This window comes from Accipiter gentilis, chromosome Z (genome assembly GCF_929443795.1).
Source record: "Accipiter gentilis chromosome Z, bAccGen1.1, whole genome shotgun sequence".
Lineage (NCBI taxonomy): Eukaryota > Metazoa > Chordata > Aves > Accipitriformes > Accipitridae > Astur > Astur gentilis.
In genome coordinates this window covers 32,142,131-32,166,991 of record NC_064919.1, presented here as the reverse complement: position 1 = coordinate 32,166,991, position 24,861 = coordinate 32,142,131, and the positions used below count along the sequence as shown (strand labels likewise).

The 24,861-nt window shown below is 41.4% G+C and overlaps 1 protein-coding gene across 1 annotated transcript in view; it reads right to left on the bottom strand.

Annotated features, from left to right (window-relative positions):
• Nucleotides 1–1,001: 1,001 nt before the first annotated feature.
• Nucleotides 1,002–24,861, bottom strand: part of CPLX1 (complexin 1) — a 129,445-nt gene continuing 105,585 nt past the window's right edge. The window contains exon 4 of the mRNA XM_049796405.1: nucleotides 1,002–5,809. Within this exon, the coding sequence (XP_049652362.1) occupies nucleotides 5,612–5,809 (198 nt within the window). The 3' untranslated portion in view covers nucleotides 1,002–5,611. The remainder of the gene's footprint in view (nucleotides 5,810–24,861) is intronic.

Here is a 24,861-nt window from a genome sequence, read left to right as displayed (position 1 = left end):
CTGTATCTTTTTGATAAGAAGGCAGAAGCTGGTTCCAAAGAATAATTTACCTCCATTGTAAAACGAAACCTGTCAAAGTCAACTGCTTTCCTTCTTTGGTATCTGAACCCTCTCCCCTGACCACACTGGTCTCATATGATTATTCTGGTTCCCTTGAGCTGACTGTTTCTTACAGGAACCAGTGAAAAATACTTTCTTGTCCTGTTACCTTCCTCAAGCACAGATCTTGCCTGGAACTCGGAGTAAATGAAGGGCCTGCCCTTGAACTCATAGGCTGCAGTAGCATTAGAGTGTGTTAGCCTTAGCCGTGCTGGGTTCATAGTCTGAGTAGGTATTATGGGATGTAAATACTATGGGTTGATTTCCTGTGACAGTCTTGTGACTGCTTCTGTTAATAAAAAACCTCAACACATCGCCATGCAATGGTCCTAAGGAAGAGCTTTCCTAGAGGAAAGGGTATCAGCATTTCTTATGAGATGTATCATTATTTCTCTTTCTTTTTATAACATGATGCAATGTTGGGTTTTTTTTAATGCTGAACATAACAACTATTGATTTGTACTTGAGCAAGTAAAATGAGGCTTAGCTGTGTGCAACTTGCCACCCAAAGAGTTTTGTATATATCCCAAATTCTGGATCCAGAGATATATTTGATGTCATTGTAAACCAGCTTTTTACTTTTTTCTTTTAAGGGCCAAACATATTGTCACTAAACCGTAGTTAGATGCCTGTGTTTCTTTCAAAGGAATGTTGTTTTGCTCTTCCTAAGGAAAACTAATTCCTTATAGCAAAACTTATTTAAAATTTGATAATCACCCATAGATGTCAAACCTCATCAGTGTTTTTGAGAAATGAAAAAATAAACATATCCATTTAAATAATATCCATGTTTCTCCTTGATTCTGTTACCATTCAATTTTTATATCAGCATCCATACTTCCATTCCAAGTGTAGCCTGGTAAGAATTTCACAGGAAAGCATTGCAAAAAATGTATGAAATCACTGGGGTTTTTTATTGGCTGTGATTCCATTTTAAAGGAGCATCATACCATTTACCCACATCATGCAGAAAAAGTAGCAGGCAAATAACAAATGAAATTCACATTCACAAAGTCTCTACTTTAAATCATCTTCTAGTTGCTTGGAGACTACTGCATGCATCTGAAAGAAAGCTGGGGAGCATTTCTACTAAAAAAATGCGTGGCTAAGTTCAATTTTGCTCTGTGTGTGTGAAAGACAGAAAACAAGCAATTTTTTAATGACAGTACTGAAACATTTTACTAACTCAGTGCATGAAGAAACAGTTAATTTGATATTCAGAACAGATACAGACAACTTTCAGATACATAAGACATTACGTTGAGGTCACAACAGCTAATTTCTAACAATGCTTATTCTAGCACAGTAAGCTTGCCTAAAAGATGTATTCAGCAGCATTGGTATGATCTTTCTTGACAAAGGAGAGGGGCTGGGAGGGACCTAAGCCAACGTACGGTACTAGAAACATAGACAGAGGAACTCCAAAGTGATTTAGCACATGATCTTATATTTTGTTTTATTTATTTTAAACACAAGAGTAGCATTCATCATTAATATTGCAGTCTGATTTCATATGGCTTTCTCTAAATATAAATGTGAGTTTACAAGGTCAATGGCAAACTGAATCATTTACCCTCCAAATGTGGAGGCCCTTTGACTTTTTTTTTACTAACAAGTAAGGTCTTGGAGCTGTGAAGGAAAATGGCTGCAGCGTCTAGCCACCAACCTTTCTGTGTAAATAAAAACTAGTTAAAAAAACAAAAGACCTCATTTACCTGAGATTGAACAGACCGGTGATGTAAATAAAACAATGGCATGGAAAGACAAAGAGATATTCAGAATCCAAACAATGAACCATGCTTCTCTTTGGTCTTGTGTAAGTGCTTCGACACCTGCTTGACTGCTGAGGGGGAAAGTATCTGGGACAATGCTTCTCACATTCACACGTGAGCCAAAAATGTCTGTGTCCCATGTTGCCAGTTCAGAGTGGGAAGGGAAAGGGATGGGCAGAAGGGAGGGGAGAGTGCCTGCTCTCAAGTCTGTTCAGCATGGCTTAGGCACTTTGGGGACAGTGGAATGACTTGAGGAGAGGTCCAGAACTCACGCAAGGTGCCAAAAGTTATGTGAGGCAAAACCTGTCCAGTATCTGTGGCAGATTTTCTGTCATGTTTCTTTACTGAAAGAAAAGGAAAATTAAAATAGGAACTACCAGCTCACACTTGGCTGAACTCTTTGCTGTCCATGGAAGAAGAGCTGCTGTGGGTGTGGAGAGCTGAGGTACAGAACTGATAACATGGCTGGGTTGGGAAGCTCCCACAATAAAAAAGACTCAGTAAAGAGTATTTAATAAACCACCTTCCTTTTTTTTTCTGCTTTGTGAGCCTGGCATGAAGCCTAACAAACTCAGCACAGAGTTCTTGTGGCCCTCTTCATGGTTTGGATCCAGAAGTTCACACATCTCAGGAGCTCAGCTCACAAAACAAGTTTTTTTAATGCTCTGAGCCCAGCAATAGCACTACCTGCTTAAGAAATTTGAGCACAGGCCACACAAGATCCTGACTTAGACCAGTCATTCAATGGTACAGCTGCTGAGGCACAGTTAGAAAAAGTAATACCAAACACTCTTCCCTTCTCTCTCTTCTCCCATTCTTCTTCTTTTTCGTCATCTTCCACACATATGTGCACACACATACACATCAAACTGGCAGTGAGACTGTGAAAACAAACAATTGGCAGTACCATTCTGCAAGTAGGACACTAGGCTTAAAAGTCAGGAGCAGTATTTGGCTGGATGAGGAATTGAGTCCATGGTGGGGGCTAGGGAAAGGTCAACAAGCAAGTGGTAGAGAAAGGCCAAAGCAAAGCGGAATGAGCTCATCCTCTTTGTTTGCAGAGTTCTTCAGCACAAGGCCAAGGGAAAATATGAATGGATGTGTTCCTTTTAGCAGGAGCACATTTCTGCTGGTTATGTTTATGCATTAGAGGATGCAGGCCACAGAGATTGTGTTGATGTCTGTGTCAGTGTGATCTGGGCTAGATTTCACTACCAATGAGTGGCTGAAGCAAAGAGCCAGCCTCTGCCTTTTAGCTTTCAGGGGTGTTGGATTTAGTTCCCTCTGTGGCAGATCATCAAAAACAGCTGCTGCCTTTGTGACAGGAGAATTTTCAGTCCTTTGAGGTTCACTTAAACAGGCTCAAATTACTAGTTGCTGAATTTGCACGGCGTGAGTAGGACAGTCTCACTAAAAAATGGTAAATTGTTCAACACTGCTATGCTATACCCAAGCATTGATTCAGAGAAAAGGAATGCTCTGGGTCATTAAAGTTTAGGGGGGAGACACTCATCTTGCTTTAAATGAAAGTTAGGGCAAAAAATCACTGACATTATCCGAAAGAGTAAAACCTGCCTTCTCTTTCCTCTGGGGAGCCCTTGGCAGCTTGTACGTGAATGAACATGTCTTGTTTGTAGATCCAGCCTGAAATAAGTTGCATCTTTATCAGCTGGTTCTGACTTGTAGATCAATCAAATTTTCGCAGCCTCCACCTTGGATTTGGTAGAAACTGACTGTTGAAGTTATTTGTGAAGAAGCAAGGACTATCATATCTGAATAAGAATTGGGTGAGGAGGACAAAATAAATATATTTCTTCTTTTTCATAGTATTGTTCTCCTATTATGAGAGATGCTGTTAAAAGGCATAGAGTTCAGAAGCTCACTGCCTTAACCATGATGCAGATTTCTTCTGCTTACCTGAAAAGACTTCAGGAAAGTACTGAGATATTTGCTTAAACTCAGTCCCACTGAAGAAGTGCATCAAAGTTCCACTGAAGTAAAATGCTTAATTTAGCTACATAATGAAGTGTTTGAGATCACTTCTCTTTTTGTTGTCAGTAGAAAGCACATATTTGCTTCCAAATGTCTTCCATGTACTTAGGAGATTTTTGTTGTTCCCATGACAGGGACAAGCAATGCTAGTTCTGCCAGACAAACCCCGATTCTCTTACAAGATTGTGAGATTGAGAAGGCATGATGGTCTCACAACAGCAACTACAGAGACCTAGCCAAATGCAAAAACTCCAGGACTGGTTCTTCAGATGACAAGCCACATACCTGGTCATGAGAGTCTGTGTTCAAAATAAGTCTGTCTAGGTATGTGAGTGTGTGTATGGGCTAGCCAGTCAACAACTCCAGCAGAATTTGGCTTATCCTATGCAGTTACTCAATACCTACAGTGGTGTATTGAGAAGCCCTCTGTATCTGTGTCTGGGTAAGGCAAAAAGATAATGGTGAGAGAGAGATTTACTCCCACCCCACTAGAATCAAGGGATGCCACACTCTGTTATAATATTAATTAGCTCCTGCACAACACTACAGAAGCATCCTCACTTTATGCCTTTATAGTAGGTAGAGACTGAAACCTACATTTTACAGCTGGAGAAGCTGGATGGGGCAGAAAAAGAAGTGACCTCACCAAGGCAACACAGTAATTTAGCACGATACATAGCAGGCATACTGAGGATCTCTGGATCTCCGGAGCCACAGCTAACATTCAGGCCACCACATTCTCCCACACACTGTAGGAAGGGGTGGGCAGGACATAGCTGCAACAATATACTGGAAACCAAATGTCCATCCTGCAAGCACTGCTGGGCATGGGACAGCTGAATATGGCACTGGGCAGAAAGAGGAAGGTTAGTTAACCAGAGAGGTCTATGTACTTGGTCATTGTCTTCAAAGTGGTTGGGTAGGTCCTCTACCAGAGCACTATTCACTCTCCTGTGGTTTCAGCTCTCTGTATGGCAACTGTCTGACCAAATCTTCTCTTTCAAGTTAAATATATGGCTAATTCCCAAAGTAACATGACTCTTGCTTAGATTCTGAGGCATTTAACTTCTACCAGCATCTGAGGGAAGACAACTCACATCTTCCACAGTTCTGAGTGATGTCAGCTGTGTAAGTCAGGCGTGATTTACCTTCCAAATGATCTCTTATTTATGCCAATGATGGAATTAAAATGGAAAAGCTCTGCTTCCACGGGAGAACTGAGATACCCCTTCCATGGGCAGATGTGCTCAATAACAAATGGCTAGCATGAGCCAATCAACAAGAACATTAATAATAATGACTAATAATTATTATAAATAATAATAAAAAGATAATTAAAGAAAATTAAAGAGGTCACTGTTCACACTTAGTGAACACTCCTTCCTGCTTTGGATGGAAATACACGAGGTTGTTCCTTTTCTATGCTTAATGTACAGTTGCCTTATTGAACATATATAGTACTATGGCTTATAATAAAAGTTGTGTAGTCTGCAGCTTTTTAATCTTTACATCCATTCAGAGGCATCTACTGGATGTGACTATGTACAAAAAAGGAATGGATGAGTCTTGGGGTGGAAGGAAGGGAAAGAGGCAATCAGAAGGGAATGGGACGTGAAAGGACTCCTAGTGAGCAGTAGAGGGCAGAGGTGGGGAAGGCTGTGTGATGGATGGCAAGATTGTAAATCCCCATTGGGCAAAAGAGAAATCCTTTGCAGTACTGTTTATGCCCATCTAACAGTCTGCAGCTATTATTTCTTGAACATGTCCTGCAGGGGCCCTGGTAGGTATTTGATGACTGTGTCTAGAATGCTCTCTTCTTCCTCCTCCTCCTCATCCCCACAGCCAGGAGGGATCGCCTTCTTTGGGCGCGTCAGGCTCCCTTCAGCATTAGCTTCCAGTGCAGCCTGGGCCTCTGCTTCCTTTTCTTCCTTCTTCTTTATCCCATACTGCAGGGGAGAGACAACACATTGTCAGTCACCCACTGAACAGGATGACTGATGAAGCCAGCCATCATACACAGTACCTCATATTTTGCAGCATGAACATCAGTGTTAATATTCTGCTTTTGCTCTTTTACACAGACACCCAAATTACCCATCCTAACAACTCCCCCACTAAGTACAGCCCAGGGGATAGACAGGTCTCACAGGACAAGATGATCAGATGCTCAGATCACTGAGAAACAAGCACAGCAGAGAATTTGGGACTATACAGCTGTGGGCCTAGCAAAGACAATACAAGCTCTGTGTTAGTAAAGTTCTGGTTTACTGTTCTACTGGTGTTGATCCTCTTCTTTACTGTTAACAAATCTGATGCTCAAGTCCATCATCCACAATAATTTTTAAATTCCATCTGCAGCATTTTATAGTAAAGATTTATAGATGTGGCAAAAATTCAGGAAAAAATTAATTATCAACAAAAGAAAGCAAACAGGACAGGACAGACAGGCAGACTGCACTGAAAATGTCAGTTTTGGATATTCTCATGTGGGAGATCCCACCTCATCCCTGTTCTTTTTGTATAAATGGGACAGAAGACCTCTTAGTGAAAATAAACCTTCATGAGAAACTCTCTCTGTATTTGCACACTCAACTCTGCATTTCTGGGGGTAAAGCTGACTCATACTGTCTGAAGAGAAACATCCTTAAACCTGCGAGTAGAATGGATACCTGCAATTTGCTACTCCCATTAAGAATTAAAGGCACACCACTATGACCTTACATGAGTAACCAAACTCCCATTTTATAATTTTATATTCAAAATGCTAGATTTAATAGAGAAGTAAAGATATGCATGAGTGCATCAGACTAGGGAGAGAAGTGCTGTAGTATCTCAGCTTCCATAGTGACTTGGACTTTCTTTCCAACTGCTAGTTTGAAGGTATGTCCAAGGAAAACAATTTTTGCACCACCAACCCCCATAACCCCTCAGCCTTCATACATTTCAGTAATTCTCAGGTTCTTCTGCTATTTCCTTAACTATTTGCACAGAAATTTTTGTGATTATGCTGACATGTGCTCAAAAAAAAAAAAAAATCAGCTCAAACTGTTACATGCAAATCTACAGCAACAAAGATACCTGCGAGCTACCCTTTTTATTATAGAATAATACAACAAGGATACCTGTAAGCTACCCTCTTTATTATAGAATCATAGATTTATTTGGGTTGGAATGGACCTTTAAAGGTCATCTAGTCCAACTGCCCTGCAATGAGCAGGGACATCTTCAACTAGATCAGGTTGCTCAGAGACCTGCTCTGTTTATTCAGATGAATTTAAATTTCCCAGACTGTTTCCACTTTTTCTGATGATACATGGAGGTTAAACTTGGTTTTATGATCATCAGTGCAATCTCAGGAGTTATCCCATTTCTTGGTGCCCAGCTGTGCTTCAAAGAGGCTAGCTGCACATTTCAAGGATGCTTCTGGTCCCCAGGCTCACATCTCCCAGGCTGGCAGGAACATTCTCCTGCTCAGTCATTTCCCCTTCTAACCAGCCACTTTTATAGCTGCTCACACTTGCCTGCTCCTGCCCCATCAGCACCTCAGCCATCAGTGACCTCACAAGCACCTCTACAATTACTTACAATCATTGCACTCCAGCTACATTAGGGAGGCATTTGACCTTTGTGAGGAAGAGGAAAGGCATTCAGGTTTGCTGTAGTAGCTATCAGCCTCAAAATTATTGCTCTGTAAAAGCCATTCCTTTATTTATGCCTAAATTTTAATTAAAGTACCAAATGGAATTAAGATTGCTCTTAGTACATCAGAACCACAAAGTAACTTAAATCCATCCAAAGGCCAGTAAAACATTTTGCATGTATAAGCTGGAAAAGAACTTTGAAAAGAAAATCAGATATGATTTCAAAAACATCAAAAAACTATGTTGGTACAAAGTACTCAGTATTTTCTAGTATCAATAGTATGGTACGGCTGAACAGACATTAAGTAGATGCTCTTTTCATTATTTTCTCTTTTCATTTTTTTCCATTAAGACTAGCAAACTTGTTTACCAGTAAAGAAAAATTGCATTGCTGCTGTCATAACTTTCTGATTTCAAAGGGCTCTGGGGTTTGACAAGAAATTCCTAAACATTTCTGAGCAAAGGCAATATTTTTGCTTCCTTTCTTCATCATCATTAAGATTTAGGATGACAGCCTGCAAGGTGAAAACCAGTAACTTCAAAATCCCCTAGTTCATTAAGGACATTTGTCTTACGATTTTCATATCTAGTGGATGCAGGTCACACCAGATTTCATGGGAGAGATGTTTAAGACAAATGATGTCTCTATTCACATCTGAGGTAAACAAAGCATTTGATCAACTTGTAGTTACAGGGCTGAACACCACAAACGAGATCCAACTCAGGACCAGCAACCACTGCAGGGGGAAACTCGTACACTCCTAGACTGTGGACAATCTGTATGGGTGGCTGATACTCTCCCTTTCAAGTCACAGGTAGATGTCTCTAGGTGATTCCCAGCATAATTTATCTACTGACTTTACCTTCCTTTGCCAGCTAAAGGGGAAGAGCAGTAGCAGAAACAACACAAATCATAGTAGCACACAGGTCACCTCATGCTCTCAAATCCTCCATCTCAAAACAAGTATCAGCTCATGGCAGGTTGATCCTCTAGCTCATGAACTTGTTGAACAAACTTCCAGGCCACAGGAAAATTGGAACAAAAACAACAACTCAAGTGCTTCTTTGTGCTAGGACAGAGGCAAGCTCAAAGATTATATGGAGGAATTAGCACTGTACTTAGCAGACTGTGCCAACACATTTCCTTAGGAAGCCTCTACTGATTGACCTCAGAGAATTGCACAGTGATAGACAGACATTAGCTCTTACAAGTTATGGCCAGTCTTACGGGGCAGCTGCAGAATGGGGTAATATATGGCCTGGAAAGAGATTTTTCACCATAGAAGGGCATTATGGAAAACCAGATTATATTATTCCACCTTACTGACACAAATGCCAAGTACAGAAATTCATTTTTCTTGGTTCCTACCCATACTGATGCTACAACATGTAGAAACAAGCCATTTCCTCATAGTACCTATGTAACACTCAAATACAAATTTATTTTGGACAAAAGTATACTTCTCTTGGAGAAAGATGACATTCATCAAAAACAATTTTTATAGGAAAGAATCAGTTTTGAGAATTCAGTTTTATCATTTGAACTTGGTGGTATTTTGTAATGCTTTACATTAATCAAAATGTAATGCTGTGATGATTCATAGGTGAATAAAATGGCATTTTTCAGGTTTGAAATTGTTTCAGAGGAAATCAAATTATAGAAATTATTAATATGAGCAAAATTTTTAAAAAGCATCTCAGTGTCTTCACATGAAGTCTTCTAGGTGGAGTCAACAAATAATATTTAAAAATATAACTGAAAATAATGAATCTTTTTGTTGCTCTGGCTTTCCTGAGGATGGGAAAAATTGCATTATCACAAAAAAAAATTGAAGGGTGAGAATAATTTCATTTTTTTTCAAGGTCCAACCCCACACAATTTAATATCAGAGGCTTTATGTATATCATTATCTGCTTGGCTTTCACTCATGCCACCATCTAGTTAATAGTGTAGAATTATGGACCTAACCCAGCAAGATACAGAAACATTTTAAGTATGTGAACCACCTTACTGCTTCTAAAGTCATTAGTATGCTGTCACATAAGGATTGTTTTCATTGGGTCATATGTTGGTGAAATATTGGCAGTCTGGAGTCCACAGTGATCAGGTAGAAAGAGTAGGGAAAAAATACCACGGCTCTTGCACTTTACTAACTGCATGTCAGTAAACGACCTGACTAACAATGCTGCCACCAACTTCCTCTCCATCTCTTTCCTTCCATATTCCTTCTGCTTTCCACAGGAAGCCAAAGTAAGTGCATGCACTAGAAATATGTTGAAAATTTGATCTAATTCTAATGGCAGAAAGGGTGTCAAGGAACAGGGGGCCTGCTGAACCAAGGTGGACTGGCAGCTAAAATGTCAACCAACCACAAATATAGTTACTATCTCTTATGACAAGCTAACCATTGCTTACTAAAAAGGAACATATCTATCTAGAAAATACCTAGGCCACAGAATGAATAAAGCAGTAACATCACAGTCAAGACACTTGCAGAAGTAACTGCTTATCTCTGTGTCAGTTATGGAACTGACCCTCCAGTAAGACAATCAAGGTGCAAGTGAGTGGTTATCTTTGGATCAGATTTGGAACAGACTCTTTAGGAACAACAAGTGATTTATATGGAGAAGCTAAGGAAATAGAGAAAGACTTTTGTGGGGGATACAAAGACAACTCAAAGGCTGCGTGGTGGGACCAGCAGAAGATTATCAGTGCAGAGGATCCTGGAGTCTGAAAATAAACTGCTGCCAAGATGAACGTCTTTCCCATCGGCACGCCAGGCAGGTTGCCCTGTATGGGGATCCGAAAGACCAACAGAGTGGTCTTGCTGATGTTAGCAGGTTGGGTTAACCATAATACAATAACCATAACATTATGCTACTAATATTTACCATGATTGTATGCTGCTAAGATTATTATAGTTACTCACCAATATTATTATAGTTACTCACATAACTGTATCTACTATTGACATGGTTGAACTATCATGTTTTACAGTCTCTAAATATTACTATGTATATACTTCGTATAGTCACAGCTTCTTTCAGCCCTGTGTATTTTCACTGCATCCTGTTCTTCCCTCCTTATACCTGGATAAACAGGGAATGGGTACTGGTGCTCTTGGTACTACACACCTGTCCTGCAGTCCAGACTTGTAGCATCAGCTGCTGCGCACGTAAAGAAGATAAACAAAGGCATGTTTCAGTCCTTGGAGCACAGAAAGGAACCATGTTCCCTTGGCTAGCTTGCCATGTTCACAAGTCCAACTAACACAAGGGTCAGCTGACTCAGGGTGTGTGTGTGTGAAGCCTACAGCAGGCAGTGGGATGCAAGTAAATGTTGTAATGCCTTGATAAGATAAACACATGCAGGTATGGATAGCAGGAATTTTGTAATGGAACAGCATGTCCTAGATGGACCTGTCTGGCCAGCACTTCTTGTGGCTGGTAGCAGCTGTCATCCAAGATTCCTCCACTGTGGCTGCATCTGGGTGATTGAAATCTGAGGTATGCATACAGGAACCCCGCAACACAGCTGTGCACAATGTGTGAAGAATTGTTCATGGCTGGTGGTTTTCACTATGGACAACTGACAACATTGCTCTTCTTTCACTCAGGAGACACCTCTTCCTCGCAAGGTGCTCTGAGAGCCTGAAATTTGTCTTCAGTCTGCATCCCAAGAAATAATACTGCATATCAGCTAACACTGAGTTTTAGTTTCTGGGAAAAGGTTGGCATATGAATGATACTGGTTACATTTCTGTTCAGGGAGTTTTGTGTAGCTGCAGGTGGTGCTGAATCTATGTCTGAACAGATGTGGCAGATACACCCATCTCTGGAATTATTATTTTATTTACCAGATGAGCTTTTAAAAGCTACCAAGAGATTCCAATGCTTGTTCCTTTTCTTGCTTCATATACAAATTAGGGGAGACCTTGTCTCTTCTTACACAGTCCTCTTAAATTTCATTCACATTCCAACCCACAACACAAGAAAAAAAGAACAAAATTATCAGTCAGACTTGAAAGCATATGGTTAGAGAAGATACTGAGAGGGCAACTTGCCCACCCTTCCACCTCAAGGGTTAACTTGAGCTGAACTCATCTTTTTCTTAGAGACCTCGGCTGGTGAAGAACTCTCACATGATCTGGAACTTAACTACCCTTTACAATTAAAATATTTCTCCTCATGTCTAACCTGATTCTTTCTGAAATGCCTTCTTAAAAGAAAAAAAATCTGGAAAACTGAAAAGACACAGCTACTGCAAAAAGATTTATCTTTCATCTGTCCTTTTGGGCTTCATTTATTGTGTGCCAAGTTATTTTTTTCACTTCCATTACTAAAGAGAAGACCAGCCCAATTAAGATCTTCCCATCATTACCTCATGGAACCCTCTGCCAGGGCTATATGTAGGACTGAAATAAATTGAGAGCAACAGGTAGGGTTTAGTACTGACCTTTAACTCCACAACTGTGAGAGTCAGGAGTACAGAAAAAGACTCCATGTGTATTTCATTTATATAAGCCTGAATTCTTTCTACACTATTTCTTTGGTCTCCCTGTGAGTGAACAGGCTGATAAGCATATCTTTGGCTTTAAGTTTCAGGTGAAGATGAGGCAGTTTTCAGTCAGAGGCTTAGGAAAATATCTGCCATTGCGATGGGCTATGGTCTGGTTTGTCTTTTTATTAATGCTACAGTATTGCTTACAGATCTTCCTACAGTGAGAGTTCCAGCTGTGGTAAAGAATGAAAGGTATGAGCAAGAGTACTGGGTGTCTCAGTCCCTGCCACTCCCTGCTGGGCTCTGTGTGTGTGTGTCTTTGAGTATTCTTGTCACTGCATGCTGCTGCATAGCTCTGCTGACCATGACCCTGTGTTAGTGGAAGATGACTGATTAATAATGGAAAAGAACAAGGCAAAGTCTGGAAACTGCAGTCCTACATTACATTGTTCAATTGTGTGTAAGCCAAACAGGAGCACAACTCAGGAGAGAGGTGGCACATAGAGAGAAAGGAGGACAATAAAACTTCGGGAAGAGGGCACTTAAGATGCAAAGGCAGAGCTGTGGGTATATGAGCAGTTTCTGCTTCATGCCTCATCTCTCCTGGAACAGACCTTCCCCAAGCCATTTTCCTCGGGGCCATCAGAGTTCTCCAGCCAGCTCTAGCAGAGGTTATTTGTACACATGGCTTCTGTCCTTTGAGTTCTTTACCTCATCCAAGGCTCCATCTCCCCACAAGTTCCTTGTGGCTTGCTGTGCCTCGCTCCTCTCTGCTAGCTCAGGCTTTCAGCTCTGTCAAAATCACAGCAGCTTTTAATTCATCATCTATCTTGGTTCAGGTCTTCCAGTATGCGTTTCAGTCTTATCACCTGTTTCCCTCAGGGGGATCCCACGGCAGGTACACAGTGCAAGTTTTCCGCTTGCACCACAAGTACAGATCAGATGCAGATGTGGATTACAAAGGTCTCATCTGATTTTCTTCTGCCTCCCATCAATATCTTCTTCTGGTAGCACTGGGGGAATCTGACAGTCACTTCCTTCTACCTCATGGCAACATTGCTGCCTGAGAAGCCCACACCTGTTTTCGTCTCTAATTAGCTCCAGGATTACAACACATTCCTATTGGAATACCCATTGCCCCTCCCCATCCAAGAGTAGTGCTGCCCAAATCAATAGATATAAAAATTGTTTTTCTGCTGCCCCATAGTGGAGACAGTGGAATATAAAGCACTGCTCTCCTGAGCAGGTCTGATCTGTATTCAACAAGCCTTGCTACTTTACCTTAATTGGAAGCAACATCACATATGTCCAATGCTTGCTGTTTGCATAACTGTAAGTTAAAAAACAGAGATGTATCTGGATCCTGGTTGCAGAGGACACGGTGAATTTGCTGCAAACTCAGATCAAGGGGAATGTTTCCATTGGCCTCAGTGGAGGTGAGACCAGGTGTACATGAGAGACATAGACATGGGAAACATATCATGGCTTGATCCACTATGCTGACTCTATGCTGAAGCAAACTGGCCCTTCTGCTTACTGCTCAACTGCCTGGATTATGCTACGTTGTCCCAGTCAAAATGCTTCTTTCCCATTACCACATTCAGGTGGTGTGAACTACAACTTGTGAACAAATTTATTCCTCTCTGAGAAGCAAGAATCTATGAAAAAGAACAGGCATAGATATCACATATCATGAATTTTTCAGAATACTCAGCAAAAAACATGTTTTCCTTTCCTCTGTGTTTGCAAGTATGTTAATTTACTTCCTCTTGTGTACGCAGCATCCATATTAAAAAAAACAATGCCTTACTGCATAATGGTCAGCCTCAGTGTGAGGGAATGAGGTTTAGAAAGTTTCAGGAGTGGAGGTGATTAAATTACTGCTGAATAGCAAAGACTTCCATCTTGTAATCAGAGAAGAAATCTCCAGAGTAAGCAGAGAATATCTGACTCATGAAGAAGAGCATAGGATCAGAGGCTCTAAAATACTGATTTTAGGTACCTGGAAGATTGAGTGAAATCACCACAGTGATTCGTGACCACAGGGCCCAAGATAAGTACTGTACATATGGTAGTCCTAAGCCTGGTAGGTCCTTTGGTAAGTCTCTCCCCCAGAATCCAACTTGCAGCTTCAATTAGGAAAATCTGGGTCAATTCTATTCTTTGAAGCAGCTGAGACAGGATAATAAGAAAGAAAAGTTTCATATTCCACATGAACAATTATAGTTTAATTGCTTATATGTTACAGTGAAAATTTAGTTTTGCTCCGTGATCACCAGGATGGGGTCAAGCTGCAGAAGGTTCCCGTGAGAACAGAGGCATTTTCCAGTGATGCAGAGAGCAGGTGTGCTCCTAGCCAAAGTGGGATATGATTTCTTGTGTCTCCAATGACATTTAGTTTTTGACAAGAAAAACTTCCCAGAAGCCAACAGCAGGGACCCTGGAAAAGCACAAATGCAGTCACTTGTGTAAGTTTAGAATGCATCTGACAGCATAAATAAATGCATAGGATATATCTGTGTTTATATGTGCACTTTGCAAGGTCAGAACATGGAGTATAAGCTGCTTGTCCTCCTTCCTGTCTCCTGCAATTTTTTGCTTTGCCCAATGACTTCCTTTTAGTACAAGTCTGGTAAAATTAATTCCCCAAGATGATGCAGTAATTTAGATTAGATAGAACTATTTATTTTCCATAGTCTCCATTTACCATACATGAAAATATCTTTTATTCTTTTTTTTTAATTTTTATTTTTGCATTATTTAATCTTATTTTGAAAGCTCTGGTTCAGTCGGTGTACATCTGGGCTTGTGTTTCTACAAGAACCTAATACATATGCTCCAGTGGATAAGGAGTTGTTCACTGCAAGATGAGGAGTCAGCTTTGTCTTATGGTACAAAGCATCATAAATATTGTTTGTCCTCTCCAGGGGGATAGGGAACTCATTGACTGCTCACGAGGCTTAGAAATTATTATCATCCTGCATTGCCAGGTTTGTGCTTGCTAGCGTTCATCATTTCATTGCCTTATTGATCATGAGCACTTTGGCAGACTGGAGGTTGAATCCAGCTGAAATTCAGAGTCTGAACCTTAAATGACTGATTCATTTCAAGTTCAGCTCTTAGTAGATAAACTACATGAGCTCTCTGCATCTGATCTCTTTGCAAATCTCTAGGATTCTGAGTGCCAATTTTGTTTCTAGATGTTGCATGCACTTCTTTGTGCATATATCAGCTCTTGCTATTAGTAACTTTAGGTTGTCCTTGGCATTTTGTAGTACATATAGGAGTGTGTTACCAGCAAAGAAAAGGGGCAGGTAACAGAGCTCATCACGGCAGATCAAGAAGGAACTTAGAAAGCATTCTGGAAGCGATATCATTGTACATGATTGAAAGTACACCACAACTAAATTTCTGTCCCCGACTGTAGGTCAGCACTGTGGGGTCAGTTGCATTCAGTTGTACTCTTCTATTAGTAGATTTGAGGGAAATGAGGAAGACAAAAATCTGTCTAAACAAAGACAACAGATCATAAACAGCTTAATAGTTACAGAAGCAAAATAGAAATATATTCCAAAATACTAGAAGAGATAACAGTCCCAGATATAAAAAGAGCACGCATCACCACTGCTGAGAATCCTGGGGACTAACCTGGAAGGAAAATAGTCTCCTGGACTGACATTTAGGTATGCATCTGCATTTTTTTCCCAGCTTTCTGGGTGACCTGTATGGGAGAGAATTCATTTCTTCTTGGTGAACAGAAAGCTTAAGTAAGATCTACCCTGCCAAAGGTGCTGCAGTGAGTCTGCTCTGAAACACAGTCATTGCTTATGACTCCATACTGAAATACAAGTTGCTTCCACACCATTCTCATAAGGTTATTTTGTCCTCAGTAACTTCCCTAGATTGACAGGATGAGTTTGACAGGACATTAACTTTTTGCTAAGAATTTTTTTTTCCCCTCAGTAACCTACACCAATGTTTTCAATGATGACTTTGCTGACAGCACAAGACAATGTAATTTTGCAATAGTAAGAGCTCAGGAAAGATTAGTAAGGTGATTATCTTTAGTCCTTGCTGTGAGACTATTTAATTTTTGTCATTAACTCCTTGGGTATTTTTCTGTGTGGAATAAATCCTGCCATACCCCATTGTGGCTAGGATCTAATTAGCACCCCCACCCTGACAGTACATCTGTGGAGACCAAGGCATTGCCATAAGCTCAGAGCCAAAACTCAGTAAAATCAAAGGTAGTTAACCAATTAGTTTCAAACCTTTTACATACATTTCCCTCTGAAGTACAACAAGTACTTCTCAATCCCATCAGCTGGCAACAAAGAGGAGAATTCTGACATCAAAATGCTTTAAAAATGCGAAGAACAATTTTGACACCCAAAAAGATCAAGTAAGAAAGTATGAGTGTTTATTCACATACTGCAGCCCTCCACAGGGACATGAAAAAATGCAGGACAAGACACTTACCTTTCTCTAGCCCTTTTTGATCTGGCACACCAGCCTCTCCTTTTTGTAATTCAAGGCAGTTTTGTTGCTCCCCAAGAGGCTCTGGAAGTCATGGTTGTAGCAAATGAAAGTTGGTAAGGGAGACTATCCGGTGCATCTTAACAATACAACTGAATAGCATTAATGGTGTTACAGTGCTAGAGAGACACGCTCAGGGTCTATAGTGCTGTAAGGCTGGGTTGCTGTTACAAATTTGGAGAACTGCTGTCACCTGCGAACAGCCACTGCATAATAAAGCTCCCACCATTGCAACAGCCTGTAACCAGCTTGGCCTGATAGCTAAAAGCCCATAGTAGAGATGAGGTGCATGTTTTGCATTTCTTCCAGGTGGAATCAACTGTTGAAATTTTCTCATCCTTTTTGTTGACTGGCTGTGGTCAGAGAACAGATGTTTGGCATTTTCAATATGTGAGCAGGGGCAGATCCTGTGAAGCTCACAACCTACATCAAGTTAAGAGCTCTACAACTAAAGGGAGAGACAAACCTTGTATAGAAGAGCTTGTTGACTCTACTGTACATTTCCCATAGGCATGCCTTTGCTTTATGGCAACAAGACAAAGGAGTTTCATATCACTCCTACCAGCTTCTATTTACTAAAGTAAGGAAAAGAGCCTTTTCAAGGGATAGCAGTTACTATAACCATTTTCAAAGGTTCTTGAGCTCTTGGTTGTTACCTGCAGTTTTTATTGCCCTCTCCATGTATGCAGGAACTCATAGCAATTCAGATTGGAGGGAATGGAACCTCTTGTGGGGTGGAGCAATTCATCCTCCAGACAGTGAGTCAGGACAAAGTCACAAGCCCATTTTCTTTCTCTTTCTCAATCTGATTGGGTCCTTTTTTCTGACGCAGCAATAAATGGGTTCTTTTGCAGTTGCGTGTTGGCTTTTTGCTGTCTCCACTTCAAAAAGCAGCAGCTCTAAGTACTCACTTATGGGTTAAGTGATACCCAGCCATGCTCACGTTATCCTCCTCAAGCTAGGCAAGTGAAGGCTGGCTCTCTTTTTTATACTGTCTGAACACTTTGTCATCATTAATGAGACTTCCAGTTCTCTTGGTGTGGGGGAGCAGGGGTGAGTGAGAGACCTTACAATCACACTGAAATTGAGCCTTGGGTGACATGAAATGGCAGGGAGTTTTGGAAAGAAACACATCAGTAACTGAGCCTGCACACACCTGTGACCATGCACACCAAAAACGTGCTTAGCTGATCATGCTGTTCCATGCCCCTGCCCACATTGACCTTGCCATAATTTTCCCTTCATAAAATATCTGTGCATGCCTAACAGAGCCATGAACCAGCAGAATGCTATGACTTCAGAAATTTCCATCTCTTCAGGCTATTAATGAACAGTTATACTTCAAATGTAAAAAGAGTAATTAAAAAGAACAGCTAAGAAAACACTTCACTGAAACACACATGAGCTTTTTTTGGATCAGGTGGGGTGTTTTTTTTGGCCAAAACCTCAGCACATTTCGGTAAAGGCCCTAGTTATCCAAACTGCTGCTAAAACCTGGAATATTTTCATGTAATAGCTTTTGCTGAGAAGCAGGGAGAAAACTTTCAAATCTCAGTGTCTGCTGCCACAAAAGAAGCCCTGTGTTAGTGGGTCTCTTTTACTAATAGTAGAGTATTTAAAAATTATTACCATGCAAGTGCCCACAGAAGAAGCTAGCACAAATGTGGTGAGGAAAACAGAAACTCTGATACTGGCAGAAGGAATATTATTGCCTCTGAGAAGTGTTAGAAAGAAAGGTCTCTCTGTGTGCAAAACAGAGAAGCCAGTAACCACCTCAGTCAAACTGAGAGCCAGGGCAGGACAGACAAAAAGAACAAGTAGAAATGATGCTCTGTGTCTGAGCTGGCTGGGTTGCAGGACTGTAAGGAGATGTTGTGTTATGCCTAGCGATGGGCAGCTCCTTGCACTATGTCAACAGGTCAGGCAGGTGTATTACCCTGTGACTACTTTTCAAATCTTGCCTAGCAGATGATGAAGTTTGTGTTTGAGTTCTGGCACTTGTTGTGCTTGAGGGTAGAAATCCCCCTTCTGCAAGATTTCTGCCAAAGGGGCTTGTAGAATGTGGGAGGATAGGAAGTTTGCACATTGGAAAAAACTTTTGTGCAGATTTTTAAGATGGGCACAACCTTCTAATTCTGGAGCTCTTTCAAGGAGGGTGGGAAACATGGTGTGCATTTTCTTGCTGATAGAAAATTTCCCTCTTATTTATGTATTCATACATTCTGGGCAACCTTACTGGTAACAGCTTGCCTGTCACTTTCCCAATGTGGCAGGTTCCTCAGCCCCAGTTCCAGCTCTTTTTTGACTTGGTTCTCTCCCCAGAAAGAAACCAGCCCTTCCCACAGTTGTGTCAGGAGAAAAAAAAACGGGAGCCTTAGAGACACACAGTCTCTGATTGTCTGAAGACAGAACAACTCACTGGCAGCATGATTGTAGCTGGGTCTAAAAGCATCCACTTGCTCTCTAGATTACCCATCAATATTCCATCACACACCTGCTTCCCAGCACAGCACAGCAAGCTTGAGGACACTGTTCTTATTCAGTAATGCTGTGTGGAAATGTCATTTGCCTGGCTGTTCAGGTTTGTCTTTGGAAACTTACTTTTCTGGGGCGCTAACTTCATCAGCCTTTATCAGAGCAGGCGTGGGGCTCCCAAGAGAAGAAGGTGCCAGCTTATGCTGGAGGAGGGACAACTACGCTGCAGACAATGAAGAACATAGGAAGCAGGAAGCTGCTTTGTTTCAACGAATTTAATCAGAATACATTAACAATATTTTCCCCACTTTGCCCTGTGGCTTTTCCTGCTGGTATATCACCTGGAAAGTACATTAAAAACAAAGAGCGAAACCACCAGACACTAGAGCAATTCCCCTCTGCACCATGCTTTAAAAATGCAGGGCACTTCTACAGCATGAAGGACAAAGCCTGGGAAGCCACACTGCATTGGGTTTATGTGTCCAGGTGCTGGCAGCAGGGATCTACAGGGGTGGCCCCTGGGAGAAGAGGTCAGGTGCTGCCCTGTGCCAGACACAGACAGTTCCAGCTCCAGAGAGAGAGACATGGACCGCAAGCAGGTAGTTGGTTTAAGGCCATGATCAAAATGAACTAAGCCAATTATTTAGCAAGATCTTCTCCCATTTCAGGCACACCTCCCCACAAAGGCTTTGCAATGAATCTGGTAATAGAAGAATAGGCTGCCCATGAGCACATTGATCAGTTTGACACCTAGAAGTTAAGCATCTGTTCTGTGCTTTCCTAGACAGTGGGGAGAGACATACACTGTGGACAGCAATACATCGTGTCCTAAGGCAGGCACCTAGGACATTATCCTTTGAGGTACGCGTTTCTCCCTGTTGAGTAGTCAGGAAGAATTGATCAGCAGCTTAGGTGGAGACAATGAACAGTTTGATCATTAAAGCTTAATAAGGCAAACCCACTTCATGAACTTGGTTATCCCTAAAATGATAGCAAATATTCCCAGGGCTCCCTCCTCAGCTGAATTCATTTATTTATTCATTTATTCTTTATTTTTTTTTAAATAGATAATTACCTGTTCTCATTCTGACTGATTCACTAAAATTAGAAAGCAGCAAGGTTCCTCCTCCTTTTTCTCCTCTCTCTCAACCTCCCTTCCCTTAGGTGTAATCATTTCTTCTGCAGAAGTGGAAACAGCCTGGCTTCTTCTAATGAAAACTGGCAATAGCTGTGAGATTCACCATAGCATGTCCCAACTAGTTCCAACGTGTACCGTGTCACACACACTATCATTTCACAGCTAACAGCTAGCACAAAGAAAAAGAAAGAGTCTTTTCAAATGAAGGCCAAACTACCTTCATGTAGTGCTGATTGAATATACTTCTTGGCTTATTTGAATATACTTCTTGGCTTATTCATACATGGATTCAATTTAGATGTCTTCTTGCCATTCTCATTTCCTTACAATAAGACTTTTTTGTTGCATGCCAGATCTTACAGTTTTTAAATGTAGGACCTATCCCTTTGAGGAACCAAAGGTCAGCTTCACTAGGTCCTGTTCTTGCCCTCTTTGGGAAAAAGAAGATATGTCTCCCCTGACTAATATGAAAGACCTTCCACAGAGTTAATGGCTTCCCAGTCAGGATGATAATACTCGTTACTTGCCCCTCAACTGAGAGACCATGCGCCAAATTATCATTTCAGCTGGGGATTGTGCAGCAGTAATAGATGAGCTCTTGAGATGTCAAGGCTGATGCCCCACCTCACTAACTATCCCTGTTTCCCTGAGTGACCTGTGGAACTTTTTCAGTGATGCTGTTAAGCCGGAGAGTTCCTGCAGGTAAAATTTCAGGGAACAAGCTTTGGCTGTTTTTCTCTGCACATTCTGAGCCACAGTGTAGTAGGTTCATCTCCCAGCAGCCTTTTCTTTGGGTACTGGTCTGCCACCACTACTGTCCTGCAAGATGAGGCCCTCCCAGACTGACTCCTTGAAAAAAGCTAGGGGGTCTTAAATTAGAATGGCTGCAGGGTACTTAAATGTCATTGGCCAGAGTTCTGGAGAACATTTTCAATTTCTGGGGAGAATCAAGATTTTGCTACAAGAATGACGTTTCATCAGGTGTCACTTGACGACATTCCAGAGAAATGATGTCAGTAGTTGTGTGTTGGGACAATCTGTGAAACTGAACACCGCATGTTTCTTGCAGCAGAGATGCAGAAATAGCAGGTAGGGGGACAAGACTAGAGAAGAAAGGAGCGTTGGGCAGAGTGTGGAGGTCCATAGTTGGTGGAGTCAGGTGCAAAAGGATAGAGCACAATGCTGTGTAAATATTTCATCCCCATAGTATTTTTCTAGTATGTAGTATCCAGAAAACTACAGTGACTTTGTCCTCCAGATAATACCTTCAGGTTCCCACAGCCCTATCCCAGTGTCCCAGGTTCTTCCTAGCCCTGTCACTCCTCTAGCAACAGCTTCCTTCACTGCAGAAGATTAAAATAGTCTTCTGCTGAGCTTTAGGCAGCATAGTTGTGCTGTGGTTTGAACAATGGACCCTATTCAGGCTCTTTTCTTTCTGCCTTCCAGTATGACACAAGACCCAGACATATCACTTAGAGACAGGACGAATCAGGATGAGTTTTGAAGCAGAAAATGTGGATTTTGGTAGAGTCATTTCTGTGCCCACCAAAAGCTGAACTGCTTTTGTCTTTGAGTTTTATCCTAAACAAACTCAAACATATTTTGGGCAAAACTTCCGATGAGGATGATGAAAAATGTTAGGAGTCCATATCCCAGACTAAGATGTCCCATGCTTAATACAATCCAGGACAGAGAGGAAAGCAGAGGAGAGGAGAAAGACACAGTCACCAGCACTAACAGCCTGGACATGCTTTCTTCTTTATATGTAGTAGAGATGAGTCACAGTCTGGGCTTATAAGAAAGGAAAGAAAAAGAAAGGAAAAAAAAGAACCCACAGCGCTAAATGAGTAGCAGGAATGCAATGGTACAGGGTCCAGTTAGCTGGCCAGAAGTTGCTGCTTTGAGGAGGATTTTAAGAATTAAGGTAATATTAAGTGATCCTGTCTCTGGCATCAACTACTTTCAACTATCAGCAGTTTAGGGACTTTATGAAACCAAGCTTGCATTTGGGCTGTCATATTTAGCTCTTCTCCATGAATGGTTTTAATGTTTCTTCTTTTTTAATCCTGTAATATTTTTGCATTTCCAATTCTGGTGAAAGACTTCAGACATGATGCTTGAAAGTGGATGCAACCTGCACATAGAGCACTGCAACACACCTGAAGCTGGGACAAGGATTTCATAATGCCTGCAAAATCCTACATCCCTCCTCTTTCTTTGATGAGTTGCTAGGGTGACTTTCCAAATCCCACCCTCACTGGACATCTCTGTGAGAATTTGCAAGTGTTGTACATTCTTCTGAGCACCCATGTTGCAGCATCATACCTCAGGTGCTCTTTCAATCACAGCTAGAGACTGAACTATTGCATTAAGATTGAATTCCAGAGACCATGTGTTTTGGTTTTGTGTGGTGGGGTTCTGGTAGTGGGGCAGGGGCTGCATGGGTGGCTCCTGTGAGAAGTTGCCAGAACTTTCCCCAGCTCCAAGTCAGACCCACCTCTGGCCAAGGCCAACCCAATCAGCAACGGTGGCAGCACCTCTGGGATAACAGGTTTAAGAAGGGGAAACCCACAGCAGAGAGGAGAGTGGTATGTGAGAGAAAACCCTCTGCAGACAGCAAGGTCAATGAAGAAGGATAGGGAGGATGTGCGCTGGAGGAGGTGATGCCCCTGCACCTGTGGTGAGATGGCAGGCTGTCCCCCTGCAGCCCATGGAGGTCCACGGTGGAGCAGATGCCCACCTGCAGCCCATGGAGGACCCCATGCTGGAGCAGGGGGATGCCCCAGAAGATGGCCATGAGTCCATGGAAAAGCCCACGCTGGAGCAGCCTGTGCTTGAAGGACTGTAGCCCATGGAAAGGACCCATGCTTCAACAGTTCATGGAGGACTGTCTTCTGTGGGAGGGACACCATGCTGAAGCAGGGGACGAGTGAGGACTCCTCCCTCTGAGGAGGAAGGACCAGCAGAGACAATGTGTGACCAACTGACCACAAGCCCCATTCCCTGTCCCCCTGCAGTGCTGTGGGGACGAGGTAGAGAAAATCTTGAGTGGAGTTGAGCCAGGAACAAGGGAGAGGTGGAAGGAAGGTGTATTAAGGTTTGGTTTTAATTCTCATTATCCTTATTTTTATTTGATTGGTACTAAATTAAATTGATTTTTTTTTTTCCCCAAGTTAAGCCTGTTTTTTGCCCGTGGCCATAAGTGGTGAGTGATCCCCCCCTGCCCTTGTCTCAACCCACAATCTTTTCTTTGTATTTTCTCCTCATCCCACTGGGGCCGGGGCAGGGGAGCGAGCAAGCAGCTTCATGGTGCTTTGTTATTGGCTGGGCTCAAACCACAACAGCGTGGAAGACTGAGTGTTGTGGGTGGATGTGACCATTCTTCAGTATGAAGGAGCATTTTTTCACTAAAAAAGTTATTATTCAACCAAATGTAGCACAGTTAGATACTCTGCTAATTGTTCATTATATATATCAAAAGACTTATGCATAGAGCTAACTCTACAGCCACATGGAAATAAGAGGTCTAACTTTATTTGGACTCAGAAAAAAAGTTTGAGTCCTGGAGGACATGCCTACTAACTGGCTTCTCTTGTTCAAAGCTGTAGTGCAGAGTTGGGACAGCATACACTTAGAGGAACACTTTTGTGCATGATCTTCCCATTCTGTGTGTTTTCAATTCTCAAGGCTTTTTAAAAAATCAAGTGATTCTTCAATGTTTAGTGAAATCAGTTCTTTACAATCCCTTGTTTGGCTTCTGTTTCTCTTTTCTAGGCAAAACTGAAATGTGCTATGAATGAAATTACTCTTGTAATTTACAACTGGTAAACAAAAAGCTCAGAAATCTGTCAGCACTTTGTTATGTCTTGGAAGTGTATAATTAGAGAATAAAAAAAAAGATCTTGACACTTCATGAATACATACCAGATAAACATAAAATACATCCTATATTTTACCATGCTGGTCTTTATGATTGAGTTAAATGTTGTTGTCATAATGAGACTTCACTGAGCTTACTTAGCTGGTACTTACACTGGTCTGAAGATACAGGTCAGAGATGACTTTCTAATTTTCCATTCTGTGAAGGTACCAGATGTACATATTTCTAATTGCTATGCTTACTCCTTTCTGAGTTAACCACATCCATGCCCTTTACCAATTTACATTTTATAAATCTTAAAGGCACTGGAGCCATATTTATTACTTTGTGTTCTCTGATCATAATACAAACTTACATTTCTTAATGTAAGATTGCATTTTCAACTGTGATTTCAAGCTAACTTAATGCTCATAAGAAGATCAATCCATTCAAATTAACAGTAGTGGAAGTCTCTTTATTCTCTGAGCAGGGTATCAGGCTTGGCACTGTCTTATTTCTCATCATCATCCCTATTAAATTGAATAAATTTTACAAATATTACTCTGCTAATCACTTCAGAGCATTTGCACAAGGGAGTCTGTTTTGCCTAGTCTGCCAGGGTCTAAAGTACGAGTGCTTTGCTTTTCTCCACACCACATGAATAGTGTCGCAATCAGATTTCTTTTCTTCTTACAATATTGGAAATCAGTGGGATTACCTTCTCATGCTGAAAAGCCATAGAGTTAAGCAGATACAGGAATTCAAGGAACATGCATTTTTTTCAGCTTTGCCACTAAAGTGCTGTGTCATCCTACTGATGTCACTTAACCCATTTTGCCTCCTTCTTC